The sequence below is a fragment of the Platalea leucorodia genome (genome assembly GCF_965183815.1).
Source record: "Platalea leucorodia genome assembly, chromosome: 7".
NCBI lineage: Eukaryota > Metazoa > Chordata > Aves > Pelecaniformes > Threskiornithidae > Platalea > Platalea leucorodia.
The window spans coordinates 30,964,255-30,985,545 of record NC_138829.1 but is presented as its reverse complement, the minus strand read 5'-3'; the positions used below and the strand labels follow the sequence as shown (position 1 = coordinate 30,985,545).

The 21,291-nt window shown below is 35.7% G+C and overlaps 1 protein-coding gene across 5 annotated transcripts in view; it reads right to left on the bottom strand.

Annotated features, from left to right (window-relative positions):
- The window catches only part of HEATR5A (HEAT repeat containing 5A), a 67,458-nt gene that overhangs the window by 44,182 nt on the left and 1,985 nt on the right, over positions 1-21,291 (bottom strand). For 4 of the 5 annotated variants that reach the window (XM_082316808.1, XM_082316810.1, XM_082316809.1 and 1 more), the window contains exons 2-8: positions 12,563-12,647; positions 10,742-11,016; positions 9,470-9,681; positions 4,975-5,083; positions 4,296-4,445; positions 3,863-4,034; positions 1,720-1,880 (exon numbers count right to left, since the gene is read on the bottom strand). In XM_082316808.1, the coding sequence (XP_082172934.1) occupies positions 1,720-1,880; positions 3,863-4,034; positions 4,296-4,445; positions 4,975-5,083; positions 9,470-9,681; positions 10,742-10,867 (930 nt within the window). In that variant the 5' untranslated portion in view covers positions 10,868-11,016; positions 12,563-12,647. Of the gene's footprint in view, positions 1-1,719; positions 1,881-3,862; positions 4,035-4,295; positions 4,446-4,974; positions 5,084-9,469; positions 9,682-10,741; positions 11,017-12,562; positions 12,648-21,291 lie in introns of those variants that run through there. The other variant, XM_082316812.1, reaches the window with a different exon arrangement.

Below are 21,291 nucleotides of genomic sequence, written 5' to 3'. Positions count from 1 at the left end.
CAGCCCCCAAGCACTGCTCTTCATCTCAATGAATTTTAATTGTTTGCCTTGCAATGGAGGTACCATAAAAAGACTATGTTTGTCACAACAAAGAGAAAGAATGCAGAGTCACTTTACAAATCTAATCACCACAAGACCATTTATTTTGCCACATAATACGCTCCCTTACAAACGTCTTCCATGTGCCTGTGTTAGATTTTTTTTTTTAATGAATAGATGTGCTACCATCAAGAAGAGGGAATACAAAAAATGATAATTGTCAAAGGAACACACAAAATTCCTCATAAGAAAGTTCACAAATACTACCCATATCAATGAACTTCTCTATTTGCCTCATACATACTTTGTCTCGTGTCTAATATTAACAACTACATTATTCACGTGAAAGAAAGCGAAGTACTGTAGACAGAGAAACTGTACTGTTAGATCCTGTCAGCATCTAATAGCTCTTGAAAAATACTACTTAGGCTTCATAACGTACCAGTACATTACCCCTGTTTTACAGATTTGAAAACTGAGGAATTTAGCAGGATAAATAGACTTCTGAAGAGTCATATTGCCATGGCTACATCTTGAACTAATCTAAATTCTTCTTCCATATGTAAGAAGTCATCTTCAGTGTTTTTCTTATTTTTTAATTTATAATAAGCTGCAATTCACATAATAATTAATACATTTTATAACTGCAAGCATTTTCTACTTGCGGGCACTGATATACACACAGTTTCACAAGTTTTTCTTATAGAAACATTGCACTATTTTAACTGTTCTGGTACAGTTAAAAGTGTATCATCTAGCACAGGTACTACTGTGTTAACATAGAAATGCATGAAAAGGAGACAGCCTCCAAAAACCAGTACAATACATATATAGAACACCTTAGGAGTCTGGCATGCATTTTCTAGGCAAACAGCTGTCAAGGTAGTATTGTTCCCCAGCTTTTCAGTCTCTCTGCCACAAGTTAATGCGTCCACCCAGCATGATCTGAGCAAAGACGACAATTTGTGAGCATCTTCTAGCTGTTTCAGTGCAAAGTCTGGCAGCTTCTATCAGTAACTGAGGCTAATTTACAGATTTTTTACACTACAGAAGTCGAAATGCACTGAAAAATTCCCTTACTGGCAAAGGGGACATATAAAATAGCTGTGGGGACTGTAACATTAAAATAATCACAGCTGTTTGATATGTAAATGTTCACCATGACCTTTAGTCGCATCGTGGAACACAGCAAACCAGGTATTTGTTTTTTCCCCACTAAATTCTGTTTTCCTTATTTATCACACACTTATTCAAAGCAGAACCATTCTTTCAGAATGGGACTGGGAATGTCCCTATATAGGAGGAAACTGCTCCAAGTTCAAAGAATTCTTTTAAGTTCCCCCTTTCATTTTTAGATGTAAGGTATTAAGTTTTAAATTAAAAATTTGAGGAAAGTACTTATTTATATCACTTACTTGAAATTCCTATCACGTGAAGCTTCCACAAGTAATACATACTTAATTTGGAAAATTTCAAACTATCAGGTAAACAATAGCCAACATCAGAAATCTTTTTTCCTTTTCTTTCTAGCATAACTCAAGATGTAAATCCTTATTTTAAATTACATACAATTCATCACAGATACAAAAAAAGGGGGAAATAAGAGATACATGGAGAGCAAAACCATTATTATAGGAATGCTTAGCGATCTCAGAAAATTATAAATAACATAATCCAAACCTGGGTGACTCCAACTCTAACATCTCTGCTGACTGAACTGGTCCCTTTCAACATATCGCCACTGGCTCGTAGAAATCCACAACTTCCGCGCAGAAATCCAGTTCCCAATAGCTCCATCACTTCTTCCAAAGAGATTCTGCGTAAGTTATGCCTAGTGGATGCTAAGAATAGATGTAAATCTTTAGAGGAATAGCTCTGTAAAACTTGTTATATTTTAAAAGAAAAGTTTCAACTCTAATTTAAAAAAAACGATTTGCACAAATTCAGTAGCACAACCAAATCCAAATGCTGTTTGAGTATAATTTCACAACAGAAACTAAGACATTTTAGGACTCAGTGCTCCAGCGAACCACAACATTTCTCAAGTTTTTCTGCTTCAGCTATCTTTAGAGAGCTTAGGCCATCACCTAATATGTAGACATATATTTACCCTCCCTCAGTGTTTACCATCTAATCTAAGCTCCCTTTGCAAAAAGGTCTGTATGACCTATTCCTACCATCCTAAGTTTCATGAAAGCCCTGACTCTAACTCATTCCAGCGTACTGCCACGGACAACCCTCTATTCCAAACTCCAGACAGGGCAGATTACCATTTTGCTATGCTTAGCCGGATAAGGACACAGCAACAGCAAACAAAAGCATCCCACCTTAGTATTAAATTAGCTCTCCAATATAATGAGAATAATACAATATGTTTACAATCTTCTAGGAAAATTATTTATCCCTAGTTCCTATTCTATTGTTTTATTTCTTGATAGAGAGTTCATTTAAAATACATGCTGGGACATGTGTATGCGAACATAGCACGTGACTGCATAGTGTGCAAACTAAGTGACCTAAAATTTTCACTGCATTTTTCATTCTCTTTGAAGTACTGTATTGGGAAAAGAAGTGAGAGGATTTAAGATAGTCATGTTCAAAAAAATAAAAAAAACAACCTAACATCAGCAGGTTATCAGATACAAAGCAGAAACTTCAGGACTACACAATTCATGCATTGCTCCCTCCACTTCTCCCCCAGCCCCTTCTAGCCTCCACCTAGCTTCTGCCTCACTTAGCTCTAACTTGTTTTTAACCTAGTGCTTCCCCACTAAAAATAACCAGCCAAACAGCTGATGAGCTGCTTGTATTTCTAAAGTGCTACGGTGAGATTATATAACTACATTGCTTACAAAGATTAAAGAAAACTGCTGAGTTTATAAAGAAGCCAGAGTAATTTTTTTTTAACTTTTAATGGGAAAAGATAAGTGCTGATTGTTTTCTGTAACACAATAATTGTCTCCAAAGAGATTCTTAGAAAAATACTTTATAAATCAAGACTTCAGAGTCTCCAATGCAAATACACAGCCTCAAGAATTTTGCAAGGCAGCAAGTCGAGCTTAAAGGCACGTACTTTTGTCATTTGCAGCTTCTTGCAGTGAAAGTCTTCTCTGATGCCATTAAAAGCAGAACGAACAGTCTGAATCACTCTTACTCGGCATCTGTTGTATTTCTTTTAGATTACAGTTAAATATTTAGCTTTGGACTCCTAAGATTGGGCTGAAAATGTCCAGTCTGAATGACACCAAAGATTCGAGATCTTAACTTTGAGCCAGGATGCTTCAGTTGGATCAAGTACTCTCTCTCAGCAAAAACTGTTACACACACTGTTGAGTGAAGAAAACTGCACGCTCATTTCTGCTTCTGATCACATTTGTACTGCTAGACAATCCAGATGTGGTACTGATGATTGTGGAAAACAGCTTGAAAAGATATCCTTAACTCTTCAGTTTGACAAAGAGACAACCCCTCAACTTTTATTATTTTCTACACTGTTGAAGTCAATCTTACTTTTAAATTCTTGAGGCTACTAATTTCTCTCCATACGACAATCATCTTGTAACAGAGCCAACTAGTTTTATCAAATATTTTTCCCTGTTTATGATTTTATTAATATATATATATGGGTTAACACAACAAAAAAACCCACAGCACTTCATAAGAAAAATGTTACAAAAAAGACCAAACCAGAGATACGCACAGCCAGATGGAGTTTACATTGTGATTTTACTTTGGGCTTTAGAGTACTGACAGAACTTGAGAGTTCTGATCATCTGACAGATTTTTACAGATGAGGAATCAGTAAACAACATACATACTTTACCTATTTTCTGTTTAGACGTTAGAGCTCTAGCCAATACTGTGCCTAAAAGTTTTGAAACTGCTAATCGTACATCATAATTGGAACCTTCAAAGGATTTAAAACACAAGGTCACAACACTATCCAGGTCTGTGCTCCACATAAATACTGCTTCGTTCTGAAGTTCAAGAAGACACTAGACAAAAAAGGGAAATAAAAATGTTTTGATGTGGAAAAGCACTCTACAAATTTTAGCTTGCTACATAACACACAGAGCTCTCCCGAACAAAATAAGCACGTTGCTTCATACTAAAATGACTTGAATTTTTGCTGCCAAGGCAATATCAAAGAAATAAAGATAAGCAAACAATGTATTTACTGCTGTGTTCATCATCCATTAAAACAGGATTTTATTTAGGGAGCTTACTTAATAAAAACAGCTATTAGAGCATTTTACCTTTGCAGCAGCACAGCGGACTGCCATGGATCGATCTGTCAAACATGATCGCGCAGCTTTGTAAATATCTCTATGACAGGGGATAGCAGCAGCTCCTAAACCATTTAATATATTTTGCAAACTAAGCATGATTTCGTAACGACCTTGAGACTGAAAAATGAAAAAGAGAAATGTTAAATTTTTGTAACCCTAAGCTCCTTGGAAATACAAAACGCCAAATACTGCAACAGGTAAACAATGGTTTGGGTCTTTTGGACTTTTGGAGATCTTTTTTTGCAGAAGTGAGTTAGAGTAGATAACTTGCTCTGTAACACTGTAAGCAAGTGAAAACAGTAATTCTATGTTCTACTGGAAAGTACTCACTAGCAGTTTAAAACTCAAAACTTGAAGTACAAGCTGGAGCAAAAATGTTCTCATTAATAAGGCAATTAGATTTTCTAGTTTATCAAGTTCTTTCATGAAATCAGCTTGAGAATAACTATGATCCATCCTTTTATAGTCATAATCCATTAACTCTCTACTCATTCTTTGGAATTTAGACATTGATTTTTATCTTATGACTTTCCACAATTTTTTCATATTTTGGTATCATGCACTTTCTCCTGTTCATTGGTCCAGCTACCAACAGTAAACATCCTATTATTTTTCCAATCATTTTTTAAACATGCTGTTCCAATACCTCTGCATTCTTCATTGCTTTAAGCACATTCCCAACGGTGTCAGTAAAACTGTTTCCCAAAATTCTTCCCAATTTTTTGTATAAATAGCCCAAGCATACCACCGCAGCACTAAAACAAAAGCAAATCCAAAGACGCGTGAAAATGGATGCAGTAATAGATGAAAGGGATTAAGACGACTAACATAATCAATGGGCAAACAACAAAATAACTAAATAGAATGTCCCAAAAATGTAAGTGGATTATCAAAAGAAAAAAAAAAATAAATGGTCTGTGTGTGGCACATACTCACGCTCTAGGAGAAATGTGGATACAAGGGTTGGGAAAATAACTTGGATAATACAAGAATTCAGGTAATACAATCTTCCAATAAATTTTACAATAGGAATACAATTTTCATATCCACCTTTAAACCTTAACATTAATTTCTAACTAAGCATGCCTTGCATCATGTAGTCTATGGCACTGTGCTATGTCAGATGCTGCTAGAAGTAGCCCGGGAAAGGTTTATTTACAACTCGATGGTCAACAGTAGAATGCAAATGGTCTAGTAATTAAAATTATAGCATTTATGTATAACAATACATAATGAGGAGACACCTTGAAAGAAATTGAAGTATAAGTCCATGTCCTTTTCACGGCACACAGATTCTGAATCTAGTTTCCAAGTGAAATACCTGACAACTGGAGTCTGTGTGCTCATCAGCATCTCCTTTAGCAAAAGTAAAAATTGCTAAATATTGAGAAAAAAAAAAAGAAATAAAGAGTTGCTTAATTAAAGAGTGTTTTCCTTTGAATAATTAATTGAGGAAAGCACTTTGGTTTTGTATTGACAGATCTATAATTAAACCAATTAATTTTATGAATACAAGGAAAAAAGAAATTATATCTTTAATCAGCTTTCAGCTTTTTGGCCAGACCTACTTAAATATGCAGTGACGCTGCTCAGCACCCCCTTCAAGAAAACAACATTTTACTTATTCCCCAACTGAACTCAAGTTTCACATAAAGAATTCTGAAATCTCATACTGAACACATTCTTAATTAGAAAAATGCATTTAATACTAACAGTAATTCCCTAAATGACAAAGCACAGCAAGAAAAACAAAACTGACATTCTTTATCTCTTATCACCCAAAATTCTATTTTTGTTAAAGCAATATTTTTCATTATTGCTTTTATCCAACTCAGTACACACCAACAGTTTGGATTTTAATTTTGTTCATGGTGTGGCTGGGCATAAAATTACAATTACACCATCTTAATACTAAATTGATCATCTGATGGTCACAGATACTCTCTTTAATTAGCCTCAAGACTAAATAATATATATTTCACATCACAATGCAAAGAAGCAATATTTAACAAATATATACGAAAAAACCACCAAACCAGAACTACCTTATTACATGATGGTATAACCCGCAAACACTCTTACATGGTTGGCTATACTGCCATGTGCTTAAGTGTTGTATAAAAGAGTCAATCAGTGTTGAACAGTGATTTCTAGCAACAAAGTGGCAATATTTGTTGATGAGTAAAGTCTAGCCAACTAAAGATGAGAATCCAGCTACTTCTGCACATCAATATTTAAGTTTCTATAAAAGTTCAAAGCATAGGACTTAGCAAGCCTTCTGACTGCCTTCTAGAATTGTATCACAGCTCTAGTTGTCTATTTTTTCCCCACAAACATTTCTTCACTAAGTCCAAACTGTATTGAGTCCCTTTATCTGTCAAATCACAAGCAACAGCCACAAGTTTCCAACGAAGCCTGTAAATTTATACAAGTTTTGCAGTGAAAAGCCTCTGTGTCTGTGTTTTTTCCTTCCTGGCAGCACACCTCCATTTTGATATACAACTCTCTCTCTAACATACATTTAAGTTGTTTTCTCTCAAATTTTGCCGTAACAATTGTACTTGGAGAGGTAGCAACAAAAATGCAGAACTAAGATACTTAAACATGTAGCAAAATAGCACCGAGATCAGCTGTGAAAGTTTGCTGACCAGCCAAATGCTTTCAAAATGCTTATGGTTTAAAAACAGCCCTAGTAGATATTTTAAAAACTTTGAAGTAATAAGCTGTATTCACACTACACGACCTGTTTATCTGATATCATTTAGCATTCACATCACACTCAAGTTTAATAGGAGCTGAGCACCTAACTAAGGTTCTTTTTAAAATGCTTGCCTAAAACTTCTCCATCTTCCACCTCTATGAAGGAATAAAAATGATAATTTATGAGGTAAGAGAACAATTCACTGGAAACTGTATTTGAAGGTGTTTCTAGGTGAATCAACATATTGTGAACAGTGATGGCAAAGCATTGTTACCATACAACATGGGCATGTATGCTAAATAAGGACAGATGGCAAACAAAGACAACACTAATCACGATTTAAAAAAAAAAAAAAAAAAAAAAAAAAGCAGTCTTTCTTCACTGAACACCAAGTATGCCATAAACTTGCAGCCCAAGATGAAAGATTTTATTCAATGAAGAGTTCTGTAGTTCCAATTATTTTTCTGTAGCCTGTTGTCTCAGTGTCAGTACTAGAAGAAATCCCTTTTCCAAACCTGTTTTGAAGTAAGCCATATTTTACTGCTACCTGTTTCTCCACTTCATCTCTTATTTCCTCTCCTCACTACTGCTTACATACCTAGCAGATTCTGAACACTGCCACCTCTCTCTTTCTCCCCCAGCTACTTTGCCTTCTGAGTCTGGATATCTGCCATTTCTGTCTGTCTTTGCCACTTCTGCCTCACTGCTAATGGACTCCATCATCCCTCCTTGCTACGCCAACATCATCCCACTCCCTCCACCGCGGCATCTTGCAGCTGAAGCAAGGAAGACCTGCAGAGCTCTGTCCCATACTACAACTCACCTATAATGTTAATGCATCTCACTGTTGAGGAGTCAGTAGTACAGCAGTAATTTACTTTGCAGGACTGAGACCCTTTGTAGCAAACATTCTTAAGTCAAAAAACTGCACAAGATGTCAATTGGAACAAGAACGAAACAAAAAAATATTATGATATTGGAAAATACAGCTGACTCCTTGCAAAAACCTATTTTCAGGAAACTTCACTTGGGTTGTCAGAAACAGGATTAGCATGTGAAGCAAAGAAGGAAGATAGATTCTGCTCTGCTTTGTATACTGTATCATTAATGCACAATGATGCTTTACTATCTCCACCTTTAATTTTCTTCACTATAGTAAAAGATGTGCATTGTTTCAGGACTTAAGGGTATTCATAACATTTCTGCACCTTAAGATTTGGTTTCACATCCTGCCATTACAGTTCACGTTTCTGTTCTGTTGGCTAGGCTTTAGGTGTTTAGTTACAAACATTTCAGGTGTGTACACATACAATATCTAATACTACCACATTGTTTGTTTTGTTACCTATCCTGTGGCAGTGAACTCGGATGCACCATGTCAGGTAAATATTTTTTTTCTGTTACTAATGTTAAAGAAGTTACTTATGAAAAGCTTTCTTCATTCACCTTTTTTGTAACAAGCAGGGCTTGTCTGACTTGCTGTAAATCATGGTTTATCCAATATGGCAACATGTATTGCAAGCTGGTTTTGTCCCGTCACTGAGCAAGAACATAAAGCACAAACCAGCCCCAGTTTACCCTATTACCTTAAAGCATACTATGGTCATTATAGTTCTGAATGATCGCAACAAGTTTAGCATTCCTGCATTCCTAAAGAAATTAATTTAGTTTAGCTTTCAAATCACTCAAGGCATTTCTTTCCAATGGATCCAGTAAATACTAGCTAGCTAGGTAGGTCAAATTTTGTTCCAACATATGTAACCTACGCTGACTCTCATCAGCCACCAAATTGCCTCTGCGTTAAATGCTTCAAAAGTAATCTGATTTTAAAGCATTTTAATGTGATTGATTTTATGTTATATTTATGTGAATCACAACAAGAAACTTCTAAACAAGGAAGAAAAATATATCTTAAGCTTATTAAACTTTCAAGGGCAATTTATGTTGTAAAGTACTGACCTGACTTTTTTTTCCCCCCAACATGCAGCTGAACTTCTTAGTCAAAACTTTCCAGTAAAGACACAGAAAGGAATATATAAAATGCTACACAAGTACTTAACCACTCATAATTCTGCCCTGAAGGCAGCATATATTAAACGATTAAAATAAAATTGTTATAATACCTAGAAGGAAGGAAGCAATTTGAATTTGCTTTCAGGTTTCAGATGAATTCAGTTTCTCTTCGTAATACTCAAGTTTAAACATTTTAGACATGTAATACCAAAGAAAAAAATTACTTTTTACAACTGGATACACCCACAATAATGATACGAATCAGGGAGGCTCCCAAAGTCTGTGTGTCATATGGTACAAAGCTTCTACTGGACAACGGGCAGAAATGAGGGAGCATACCCTCTCCTACGTTAACTTCCCACCATGTAAATCTGTCTCTCTTGTTATTACTGGATTTGAAGTTTGGGGTTAAAAAAAAAATACTTACAGTTTCGTAGGCAGATAACTTGGTGAATCATCTTTACTCCGAATGAGTTCATTGCATTTGTCAATTGTTTGGTAAACAGAAAAAGTGTCTCCAGTGCTATAAAGTACAGCTAAATTCTTGGCAACAAGCCGTCTAGTAGGAGGTCCTGGTGAATTGTTTAATAAAGAAGTCAATTGTTCAACCAATTTCTTCTGGTTTTCCCTTATATCAGCCTGGAAATAAAATCAGTAGCCAGTTAAGTTTCAGTTAAATTTAAACGTTAGTTAAAGATAATTAATGCTAATTTTCTTTCTTTTCATTATCACCATTCTGATACTGATGTTCTTAATTAAAAATCAAAATTTTATTGCACCTTTCTACTTAAAGAAAAGCCATCTCAAATACGCGATTATTTTATTCTCATTTAAAAAAAAAATTACATTTTTCAGAGCATAATTCTTTGTAGTAGGATTTCAGGAGTATTTTCCCTATGGCACTTGAATAGTTATATCTTGCTAAAATAAAACTGCCATTTCTTGCTTCTTTTATGCCTGTTTTAAAATAAAACAATTCCTAGAAACATAGTAATTTAAGTAGTAAAGAAGAACTTTAGCAGAGTTTCAAGAAGTTGAGCATTAGAAAGGAAAGAACTTCCCCTAAAATAATAATCTATTTTACTCTTATCGCAATTTTTTTAAGTACTCTTTAAAAAGAGCCTGGCACTATATTTCATTTACATATTTTAACACAAATAACATAACTCTTCAATAGCATTATCTAGGTTGGTTTACCGTTAAATATCCACATATGCTACTTAATATACACTAAACAGTGAACCAAACAATTGGATGGTTGGCTGGAAAAGGACCTTTTGTTTTTTATTTTCCTAATCAAATGATAAAGAGAAAGATGCTACGTTCTTGCTTGCTAGAGAACTACCAGATAATCATGCCATGTTAGGTGGAAGCATGACTGCCATTCTTCATCACGGGGTTGAAAAATCTTGCAGTAATAATCTGAGTTAAAAAAAAATTTTTAAAAAATCACTTAATGCTTATTTCTCAAATTCCTTTCATTGAACAAGTGGCTCCACTATTTGGAAAGGCTGTGACCAAAAACTTCTAACATTTGGAAAGTTACTGCTAACACTGAACATACTTTCACTGCATGTACATAAAAGACATGAAGCGAATGAAATTGAATACTGCTCTCTGTTTTTCAACAACATAACAAAAAAGGCAGAGAGAAATAGCTCTACTATGTGTTTTTCTTCTCAAGTCTCATTATACTTACTCTGCTAGTCACTGGTAAAAGTTTTTCCAAAAACTGTAACCATTCAAAAATGAACTCCGCTTTTTGAAATTCACCAAGCTGGTTATATGCTTCTTCATTTAGTAGTAAACTGTGAGCTAGCTCCATTCCTTGAAATTTTACTCAAATCTCTCCTCAAATACCGTGGGCAGAAAACAAAACAAAACAAAAAAAATCCCCAAACCACCAGAACTGTGTTAATCAATCAGGTTTTCTTCCCCATTAATATGTGGTGACTGAATCAGAAGTTTAAACACCTAAACAGAAAAAAGAAAAAAATTACTAGAGAGTCAGCAATCATATTATATTTATGCTTGCCCTATTAAAACTAAACTTTCAAAGGAAAACTTAGAATTAAAAAAAAAAAAAAAAAAAAGAGGATTACGGTAGTTTTATTTAGGTGGCTGTAGTAATACTTAATGGTTTTATAAATGAGATAATGGTATTGATGTAATATAGGAATTAAAGTTAAATATACTTCAGAAAAATCAGAAGGGTTCTCACTGAACTACTATTTTTCCTTCATCTTGTTTTGCATGAAGTGAGGTTTACTATTACTTGATCACGTATATACCCAAAAGTAATGATCAGCTGGCCCGAAATAGAATGACTTTTGCGATCCAGAATTAAGTGCAGCCATAGCAGTAACCTACACCTAGCAAACTCGTGTTGATTATATTCACAAATAGAAATGCTAACATCTTATTCAAACACTTTATGTCTTCTCAATGCCAAGCAAGACATAAAGAAACCCAGAACTTCGTTGCTGAATAAACCTCTAATGCTGCCTTTTTAAAAAAACAAAACAAAACAAAAAAAACCACACCTGAAAAAAGGATGTTTCAAAACTCAAAGTTCAAAAGAAGTTATATTTTACTTATGTCTCTTGGACTGTTTCGGGAATTTCCGCATTGTTGATAGGCATAACTAGAAGCAAACCAAAATGAAAAATACTTCTAATGAAAACTTTTTTTCCCCGCTATTTAAATGCCATATAGCCTCAAACTACAAAATACAATATTCTGTAGGCTTTGCAAACAAAAATATAGTCAAGGAGATTCTGGTAAAATGTCAACCGTATTTTAAACTCCCAAACAAATTAACCTTTCCAGAGGTCACTGAGACTGCTGAATACACATTTTTTCCCTATGCAGTAACAATACTATTGTGTAAAATGATCCATCAAACAGTAAACGGGCAATACAAAGCAATGGTTAATAATTCAGTACTCGTGTTGTCATCAAATGCACAGCAGAAGGTTACCTTTACTATTTTCTACACATTTTTTATGTAAAATGTACTCACAAAGGAAATCAGTTGCATCTAATTCACTATAATGAACTGTCACTTTAAATTTACCTGAAATACCAGGCAGCTTGACAAGGCACCACACTGGAAAATGACAACCAGAGATAAATATACATACCTAAGTATACCTATATATATTTAATCTGCCTAGGTACATAGATGTTCACAATTTACCAGTTATCTCACTCCTAGAACACTCACAGAACTTAACTCTATCCTCACATTATTTGAAACATACAAAAAAAGTAGGATTATATATTTCATTGAATATTTGAGTAGAGTTTCATCACTGCTGAGCATGGAAATTACATGCACAGGTCACAAACCCTCCTTTTTACTTCACCCAAGGCCTGTCCCAATGTCTAGTATATCCTAATCACCTACTGCCACAGCAACTGATTCAACTTCCATACAGAGCTGAGGATTACAACTCATACCTGTTTTCCGCAACTGAAAAGATCACAGATCATTGTCACCCATTGGCATTTAACTTACCTAGCAGATAATTTCTCCTCATTGTAAAAACTGTCTCTCTGCTGCTCCAGGTTCTTGGATAAAAGGATGTCAAGAACTCAATTTTCTAGAAAGAGTTAACACAAAAATCAACTTTTAAAAAGCACATGAAATACAAGTGTCTGTTCTACAAAAAAAACCTCCAAGAATTCCAAAGTCTTGCATACTGACAATTTTTATTAGCTAATAGGTCACCAAAAGGCACTGAACTGGAGCTCCATAAATATTATTAGCTGTTTATAGGTTGCATTTGAATTGGGCAGACCCATCATATTCACCATACAATTTGATTCATTTAGCTACTGAAACCACCTTTCTTATTTCTGTTTTGTTAACTCAGATTAATTCTAAAACAACAAAAAAAAAGGTAGGCTCACACAGCATAATACCATAATTATTTTCTAGTAAGATTATTTCAGTGCCTTCATCAGACCTACATTACTTTAATACAATAAATATTTTCCACCTATGCTTTTTTAGATATATTAATCTGGAATGCTGTCATGAATAACCATGTCCTTATCATTAAGTCATAAACAATACAACAGCATTCATGTCTAAATCAACAACCAGCAGAGCTGGCAAAGGTGACTCAACCATTCTGAAATATTCATGTTCAATACTATGGATAGAAAAAGACATGAGGATTATCAATCCATTCTCCTACTCCCAGTTATAATTTTAATATTAGAATCAATGGGCAAAAACATTTCCTTTCACACCTCATTCAACTTGAACTTAGTCTCGCAGGACATGAAATACAGGTTGAGTGCTATTTTAAAAGTAATCAGTTTTCAATCAGTCTTTACAAGAATGAAGTTGAGAACCAATTAAAAGTACATGCAGATTTCAAAGTAATCTAAACTTCTTTCAGCTCGGGGAACCAGTGTTCAGCCTGGCGAAGAGAAGGCTCAGGGGGACCTAACAGCAGCCTTCACAAGGGAAGATTACCAAGAAGATGAAGACAGATTCTTTACTGAAGTATATGGGAGGGAATAATACCAGAAGTATCATAAATTGCAATGGGGAAGGTTCCAATTGGATAGAAGAAAAAAAGATTTTCACTCTAAGGATTATCAGCCACTGGGACAGATGCTGAGAGGCTGCAGAACACCCTCAGGGGTTTCTAAGACTAGACAGGACAAAATCCTAAGGAACCTGGTCTGAACTCAGAGTTAACCCTTCTTTGAGCAAAAGGTTGGACAAAAAGACCTCCTAGGGTACCTTCCAACCTGGATGAGTCTACATTTTGTCAGTTATCCTGCCCACAACTCACATTGCCGACATACATTCTTCTGTTAATGTTAGTCAAAGACAAAAGTTTATGTTGTTACACTGAAGTTATTATTGTAATATGTTTCTATATGTGACACTTCTACTATACAAGCACATATTTGCAAAAATCAACTGGAAATATATTATTATTTTTTTTTTAGGATTTGCATAGTCTAAATTAAAAAAGAAAAATGTTATGATGTAGTTGCTGATCTTTATAATGAACACCTGCTAACATGGCTAGAAACACTAGCATTTTTCAGAGGAAAGACTCTATCAGTTCTGAATTACAGAGGCTGATCATTCATTATGCAAGATTTAGTTTTGTAGAAACTGAGAACCAACCACCCAGCAAAAAAATCACAGACCTGATCTTTCCAGTGCTGGCCAACAAGCAAACCTTGGTTTCACGAAGCTATGTACAAAACAGTGTACTCTCCATCCTATCAAGAAAACTTATCCCAAACATCTGCTGAGACTCCCTTTAATGAGTTGTAAGCCTGCACACCAAAGATACTTATGAAGCTCCAAAAATAATAAAACAGGGCACAAGGATACAACCTTGTGAGAAGAAAGGTGAGAATGCAGGCAATCAAGTTTTTACCGCAGCATATTGTTTTGCAGTCAAATTGGAGAACAATGCAAACGGCACAGTGCTTACAAGGCTACACAAAACAGAACACAAGCAGAGAATGTGGGGATGAGCTGGATTTGATTAATATTAAATATGTCCTTGTTATGCATACAAGATGTTACTAGGCAATTTCTAAGTGCAGAAGGAAACATCAAACCTAAATACATACAGTCCAGACAAGGGTGCAAGTCTGCTCTAATTAGAGGCATGGCATAGCCATGTGGTGGGCTAGGCAAGCGCGATGAAAGACTGAATGTTACGCCCGTCGTTGTAGGTATTGCAGTTTCCTGAACATCCTCACACACTAGCAAATCGATGGAAGTACAAGTATATGTAAAGATGCAACCATATTTGCATTAAACCCATGTTTGAAAATGTTGAATTATTTGAAAGTCCCTTTCCCCTGGTGTTAGGAACTTAATCCTTATCAAACTGAAAAAAAAATCTGGAAAAATAAATGTGAAATTTCATTGAATGAAACACATACTATGCCATCAACAAAAATGAAAAGGCACACATGGATGATAAAAAAAACCTGAATTTTCTAGCTAGCATGATGCACCATTCTTCTGTTTTTGTCTTTAGATAACTGAAGTAATTACAAGATTTACTTTCCCATCAGTACTACAAGAGCAGATCAATCAAAAATCCCTCTTTTTTCCTATGATGTAAGTTTATCTTACGTTTATACTATGCTACAAAACTGTCACAAAGATTTATTCGACAAGGCAGAAGTTGTTCCTAATTAGTACTGATGAAAAATTTTTCATTTGCCAACTGCAAATTTGGCAAGAAGGATTGTTCAAGACTGACCAGAAAAGAGCTCAGAAAAGCTCTTAGAACAAGCACTAGATAGAATGCTGCCCTGTAAATTGAAAGGGATATAGGGTAAATCAAACATTAAAAGGCAACAGCAACTGAGTTTCAAAAGTTCCTGGTAAACCACAGAGAAAAAAAAAAAAGGGACTTGTAGTCCTATTTAGGGAAAAAAAAAAAAAAAAAAAAAGTGACTGAACCAGGAGAGGACAGATCTGACTAGCTGCCTTTAGCAACTGGCTTTAAAATATGAGAATCAACAGATCACCCATGACAAAGTTATAACACAGCCAAAAAACGAAGCTGAAATTCAAAATAGATCTATTATATGTATCAAGTTTGTTCTGAGTTAGCTAATCTCAGGCTTTACAAGCCAAGGGAAGCAGTCCATAGACTGTCGTATTTCTTTCATGTGGAAGTCTAAGACAAAAATTAATACACAACAGATGAAAAGCTATGAGCAGTAGTGGCAACTTCATGAATTTTACTTTTGCCCTTCCTTTCGTCCCATGGCATATTTTGTCTCTGCATTAAAAAAAAAAAAAAAAAAAAAAAAGGAAAAAAGACAATCTGCAATAAAGCAGACTCCTAACTGATCTATCACTAAAAAATTTAAGCCTTTAAATTATGACTCATCATTTCAAGGAAAATCAGCACAAGTAATGGAAACTACCACACGCATCAAGTATGTACTTACAAGTTTATTTTCTTTTAAGATTTTTCTCATTTGATCTCTTGTTGTTCCAGCAGTCTGTCTTTGCCAGGAACGAGTGCTGCTCAAACAGAAATCAGATCAACCTGAGCTCTCTGAGCATGCTACTCAGATGAGGATCTAGTATACAACCTAGATGAGGATTGAGGTCCTTTGCATCTACTACATAGTGAAGAAAATAAAGTGCTGTATAACTTAATCATTATTTATTTTTTTAATTTCACAAGTATTAAAATAATTCTGCATTAAATCTGATATAAAGCATAAAGATAATAAGCCTGTTGATTCAATTTTGTACCAAAGACTAGTCTAGCAGAGAAGTAAAAAGGACATTATTCTTCTGAGAAATGATCACTGTTACTCATTGCCAGTAATGAGTAATAGTAATGAGTAAGATTAAAAAATGACCAGTAATAATTACTAGTGTCTTCATAACGGCTGCCGCTGGGCTGACGGCCCAACGTCAATGTCATAACCATCACACTGCTGAAAAACAGAGCTGAAGCACGTTCATTAGCATCAAGTTGTCCTTCACTGCATCACAGTGGTATTTTAACTGACTTCAAATTCATGTTTTTTCCCTCAGAAAGCAAGATTTATTATCCTCTATCTAACAAGTGAACCAATACATTTAAGAGAAAGCCTTCCAGCCTGACACGTTTAGTTCTAGTCATTAACAGTTCAGATCAATGTTACTCCTGCAGCACTGTTCTAAAAGTTTAATGGGATGATCGTTACCCATGCATCTGAGCTGACTGCACGGCAAGAGGATCGATGCTCAAGCCTATGTTAAACCCTTGCACATACCTGTTTAGAGTGTCTCCCAAACATAAACAAAACTCCTGCCCAGCTCCCTCGGGCTTACTTCTGACAAGAGAAACCGAGTATGATGCTCTTTTTGCTCACTGGGCCGAAAAACCACCTTAAAGCACCAGCCAAATTCAGCTACTGATGAATGAAACATAGACCAAAATCCAATAGTTACAGTGTATCGTTTATGCTAGTAGGCCACCATAAGGAGGCAGGAGGGCTGGAGAAGGCAAAAAGTGCAGGATTAAACTCCCAGAAACTTCAAACGGGAGATCTGATCGCCCAGGGAAGGACGGACTGAGTTATCTTCAGCTGTAATCTAGCTAGAATTTATAGCACAGATAGAAATAATTTAATTTAAAGAAACTACAATGATAGAATCTTAATAATCTGGTAAGAAACAAACAAGAACCAAAATGCCAGCTCAGATGAGCTTGGAGTTTAGACACTGGAAATATACTGTAGTGGGAATATTCAACAGCTAGAGAAAGGCATTTATTATTACTCAAAAGACAGGGCAGCCTTTTACTTATTGACTTCTACAAACTATTACCAACTAACAGACAGAAGCAAAGTCTGCCCCAAGATCTTTAGTAAGAGAAGGCAAAGCGAAGTAGAAGTGCCAGCTTAAGTACGCCTGTACTCCGCTATCCTGCGTGTGGCAGGATCCTCAGCATTCAGCCAACTCCTGCCTTTTCTCTCCAGACAGAAGCCTTCCGTTTTTCACTCTGCAGAACCACGTGAAGCAACGGCAGGTAACTGCTGGTCCCAACATAACATTGACCCCTCTGTACACATTTCATGTTCAGCAGTGCTAATCGCTCTTGGCCTCCCACTCAAACGAAAAAAAAAGCTGAGAATTTCATGTGCCCTCTCACTGCTTTCTTGCATGTAGTTTCAAAGAAAACACAGAAGCAAACTTAGGGCATTTCAGCACCAAGACACCAAGAGAAGGAAGGAGGGAATAAAAAAAGAGAGAAAGTTAACTGCCCTGAAGACTGACTGTTTCTTTAGCAGAAGTGTTGGTATGTTGAATTGATTAAACCCTTGATGAGGAGGACTATGAAGAGGTTATGAAACCAGAGCCCAGTCTTTCAACGCATACACACACATGCTTGAATTTACCAGTGATCGGTCTCATCAATTTGGACCAAATTACTCCTTGGCATCAAATAGACTTGATTGCTTTTCATCCAAAATTAATATACTGCTATAAGAATGCCAGGTGTATTGCAGTGTTACGCTATATTTGTCAGCAGTGGGGAAATTTGAAGCCAAGCATGGAGAAGATGGGACTAACAGCGATGTTCGACAGCAGTTTGCAAGAACAGGCCGCAAGAGAAAGCCATCACAAGACCACCACCAAGAGCACATGGAAAAAAAATATCAGGCCACAGAAGAGAAGGTCCAAGATTTTAAGACTTTTAAATCAAGCAGAATTGTAACTCTTAATATCAGATTTTTTTTCACTAGCATGTGAAAAGCGCACCAGATAGTAAATCTCGCAGGTGAGTACTTGTGTGTTTTATTGCATATTCTGTGTTATGAAGGGATTCAATTCCACTCACAAATCAAGCTATCTTCCTTTTTACATAGAAATATGTACGCACTTGCATTACATGCTTATCTCAAATAGCAAAAAGCAACGAAGAATCTGTTTGACTAAGAGCAAGAAAAAAATAACAGATTATTACACAACCATCCATTTCCTCTAATTACTGCTGAAGATTTCAGACTGGGACAACTTCCACTTACGTTACATTTTTGTATGCAATTATCCAGCTTAGAAACATGGTTCTGAAATCATAGATGTTGAAACAAGACCCTGTTCTTTCAGGCTCTCCACTTAACAGTGTTCTGAATGAAGCAATTTGCCGCAGGAAAACTGCATCTGTTCTACCACTGAAAATTTGGTACTTGCATTTACACAGGTCCTTGTTAAAGATGTAATCCAAGTGCATCTTCATATATCGCACCTTCCACATAGGTCTTGCCGTGTTCACACAGCATTTCACGATGCACTATAGAGCAAATATCATGCAGCCCAAACAGAATTCTCATTAGTTTCTCAGCTACTTTCATCTGTGTTGCAAAACAAAAGGGCTGTATTTTGACGTTTTGTGAACAATGATGCTCAGACAAAGTACTTGTTTACTCCCACAGGAACAGTTCCAAATGACTGGTTTTCCTAGAAAAATGCTTATCAAATGCTATTGATTTCCAAGTTTCAGAAGAATCACTCTGTATCTGAAAAAGCAACAAAGCTTAAAGGCAACAAAGATCTAAGTGAAATCTATCAGAATCCTTGGTCTGGGCTTGCTGGTTTTAAAAATATTCACACAAAGAATGTGACCACCCACAACCCTCATACATAACAGTGACATTGATAAGAACTACAACACAATATACACTTGCTGAAGTGTGAAAGAAATGACAAGACAATGTCTTCTAGGACTGCTGAATGATTTCTGTGAAGTTTTGAGGACAAAGCTTGACATAACTAGACAAAAAATACCCTGAAAGAAATGTGCCTGGAAATGCAATAGCTGTTTTAGCAATGCAAAGCATTCAAGACATTTTTAAAAATTCAGGTTTTGGAAGACATTCATTCATCGTGTTAAAAAGTACATGTACTTTGCTGTTCTTATCATCACTGTAATCTTTATCTCCACATGAGAAGAACCATTCCAGGAAACCAAGAAACAGCTACATTCAGTTATTGAAAAGTATAAACCAGCCATTTCCTGAGCCCCACAGCAGGCACTACTGGCATTCTCTGTCCCCCCTAGCACCCACAACTCTTGAATATTAGTTAGGTTCATTTCCAAAAATTTTAAGTCAAAAGATAAACTTGGCTCCATTACAGGGACCTCAGAACATTACTTTATTTACAGGCAACCTGGCAAACTGCATTTAAATAATTAACCAATGCTTCTGACAGTTAGACAGAGAGTATCATATCTGGAAATCTGATTCTGACAAAGTGAGTTTAAAAGATTCCTCTCCCCCAAAAAAATTTGACTAACTAAACTTCAAAAAGCAGTAACTAACTTCAGTCTGAATTAAAATGCATAGAATGTTTTGGTTTTATTTCTTTGCAGGTTTGAAAGCTGGTGTTATAGCAAGGCAAGTGCACAAAAATCACAGAAGTATAAACATCCACCGAAATCCTAAAAGTAATTTCAAAATATGTCTGAACATGGCTTTATTCCTGACAACACTGTAGATTATATTGTTTATCTAATATAGACAAAATATATCAAACTGAGCATACTGACAGGGTTTTTTTTGTCACAATGATAGGAGCTTCGTGGAATTAAGTTATTTGTTAAAATGTTAAATTGACTTATAGTAGGTGATACATATGCATATAGATAATCCAAAGTGCTGGTTGATTTTAGTTACCAATTTTCCATTAAGGTAATCGCTGAATCCAGTCTAGCTTGGCATTAAATTAAACCACAGGAATTTTTTGCTGAAGATATACTGAAATCCTGGAAAAGCATACTTATCTTTCCTGAAAATCGTTATGGCTATCATTGTACCAGCTTAACTAGTGCTATGACTAGACTTCAACTGCACCGAAGTACACCAACACAGAAATTCAGCAGCAGAAGCCCTCGCAGGTGCAGACTCTGCAGGAGACTTGTTTGGCAGATCAGAGACCACTATCCAGGCATAAATCACTGACATACCTCACTGTGATGGTTGTTTCTCTAGATACTTTAAATGGCTGTTCCCCAAAGAAAACTCCAAAACAGCTCAAAAAATGTAACTATATAAAGATTTCATGATTTTTTGGCTGGCAGTGTAGATGTAGACGTACGTCACGTCTTTTTTAAGGTTCTGCTTCCTTAAAACAGTAAAAATTGCGAGGGTAAGAACTGAATAGAACAAACATCCCACAATCTGAAAATGTTTTTGTGAGAGGGTGTTTCTAACCTCCTGCCTCACTAGGATGTTCTGAATTTTAAAACAGGAGATCATCCTGCATTGACTAACAAAGTTTTTGACATGTTGGGATATAACATCATGAACTAGTCAGTTATTCGGATATTTTACTGACAATAAAAACAATCATCTGTTCAAGAATCAAGCACAAGTTTTCAATATATCGCTAGACTTAGTGTAACATTAAACTGGCTTCCTCCCTCCCCCCACCTCCTTTTCATTGTGTCAAACCATCAGGAAAAGGAAGAGAAACCCAAACTTCATTCAGCACACAACCAGAAGCAATCTATCTTCTGGGTCTCAATTGTTGTTTCATACAGGAGTTGAGAATATTACATATCATGTAGCAAAACACCAAAACATGTAATATAGCTTGACTATTTCTGAAGACAGGGAAAATAATTTCTGGCATGTGAAACTAAAATAAAAGCTCAGTACAATTCATGTTCACAACTATAAACAATTAATCCTACTAAATCAAACCCCAAACTTAAAGAAACATTACAAATAATG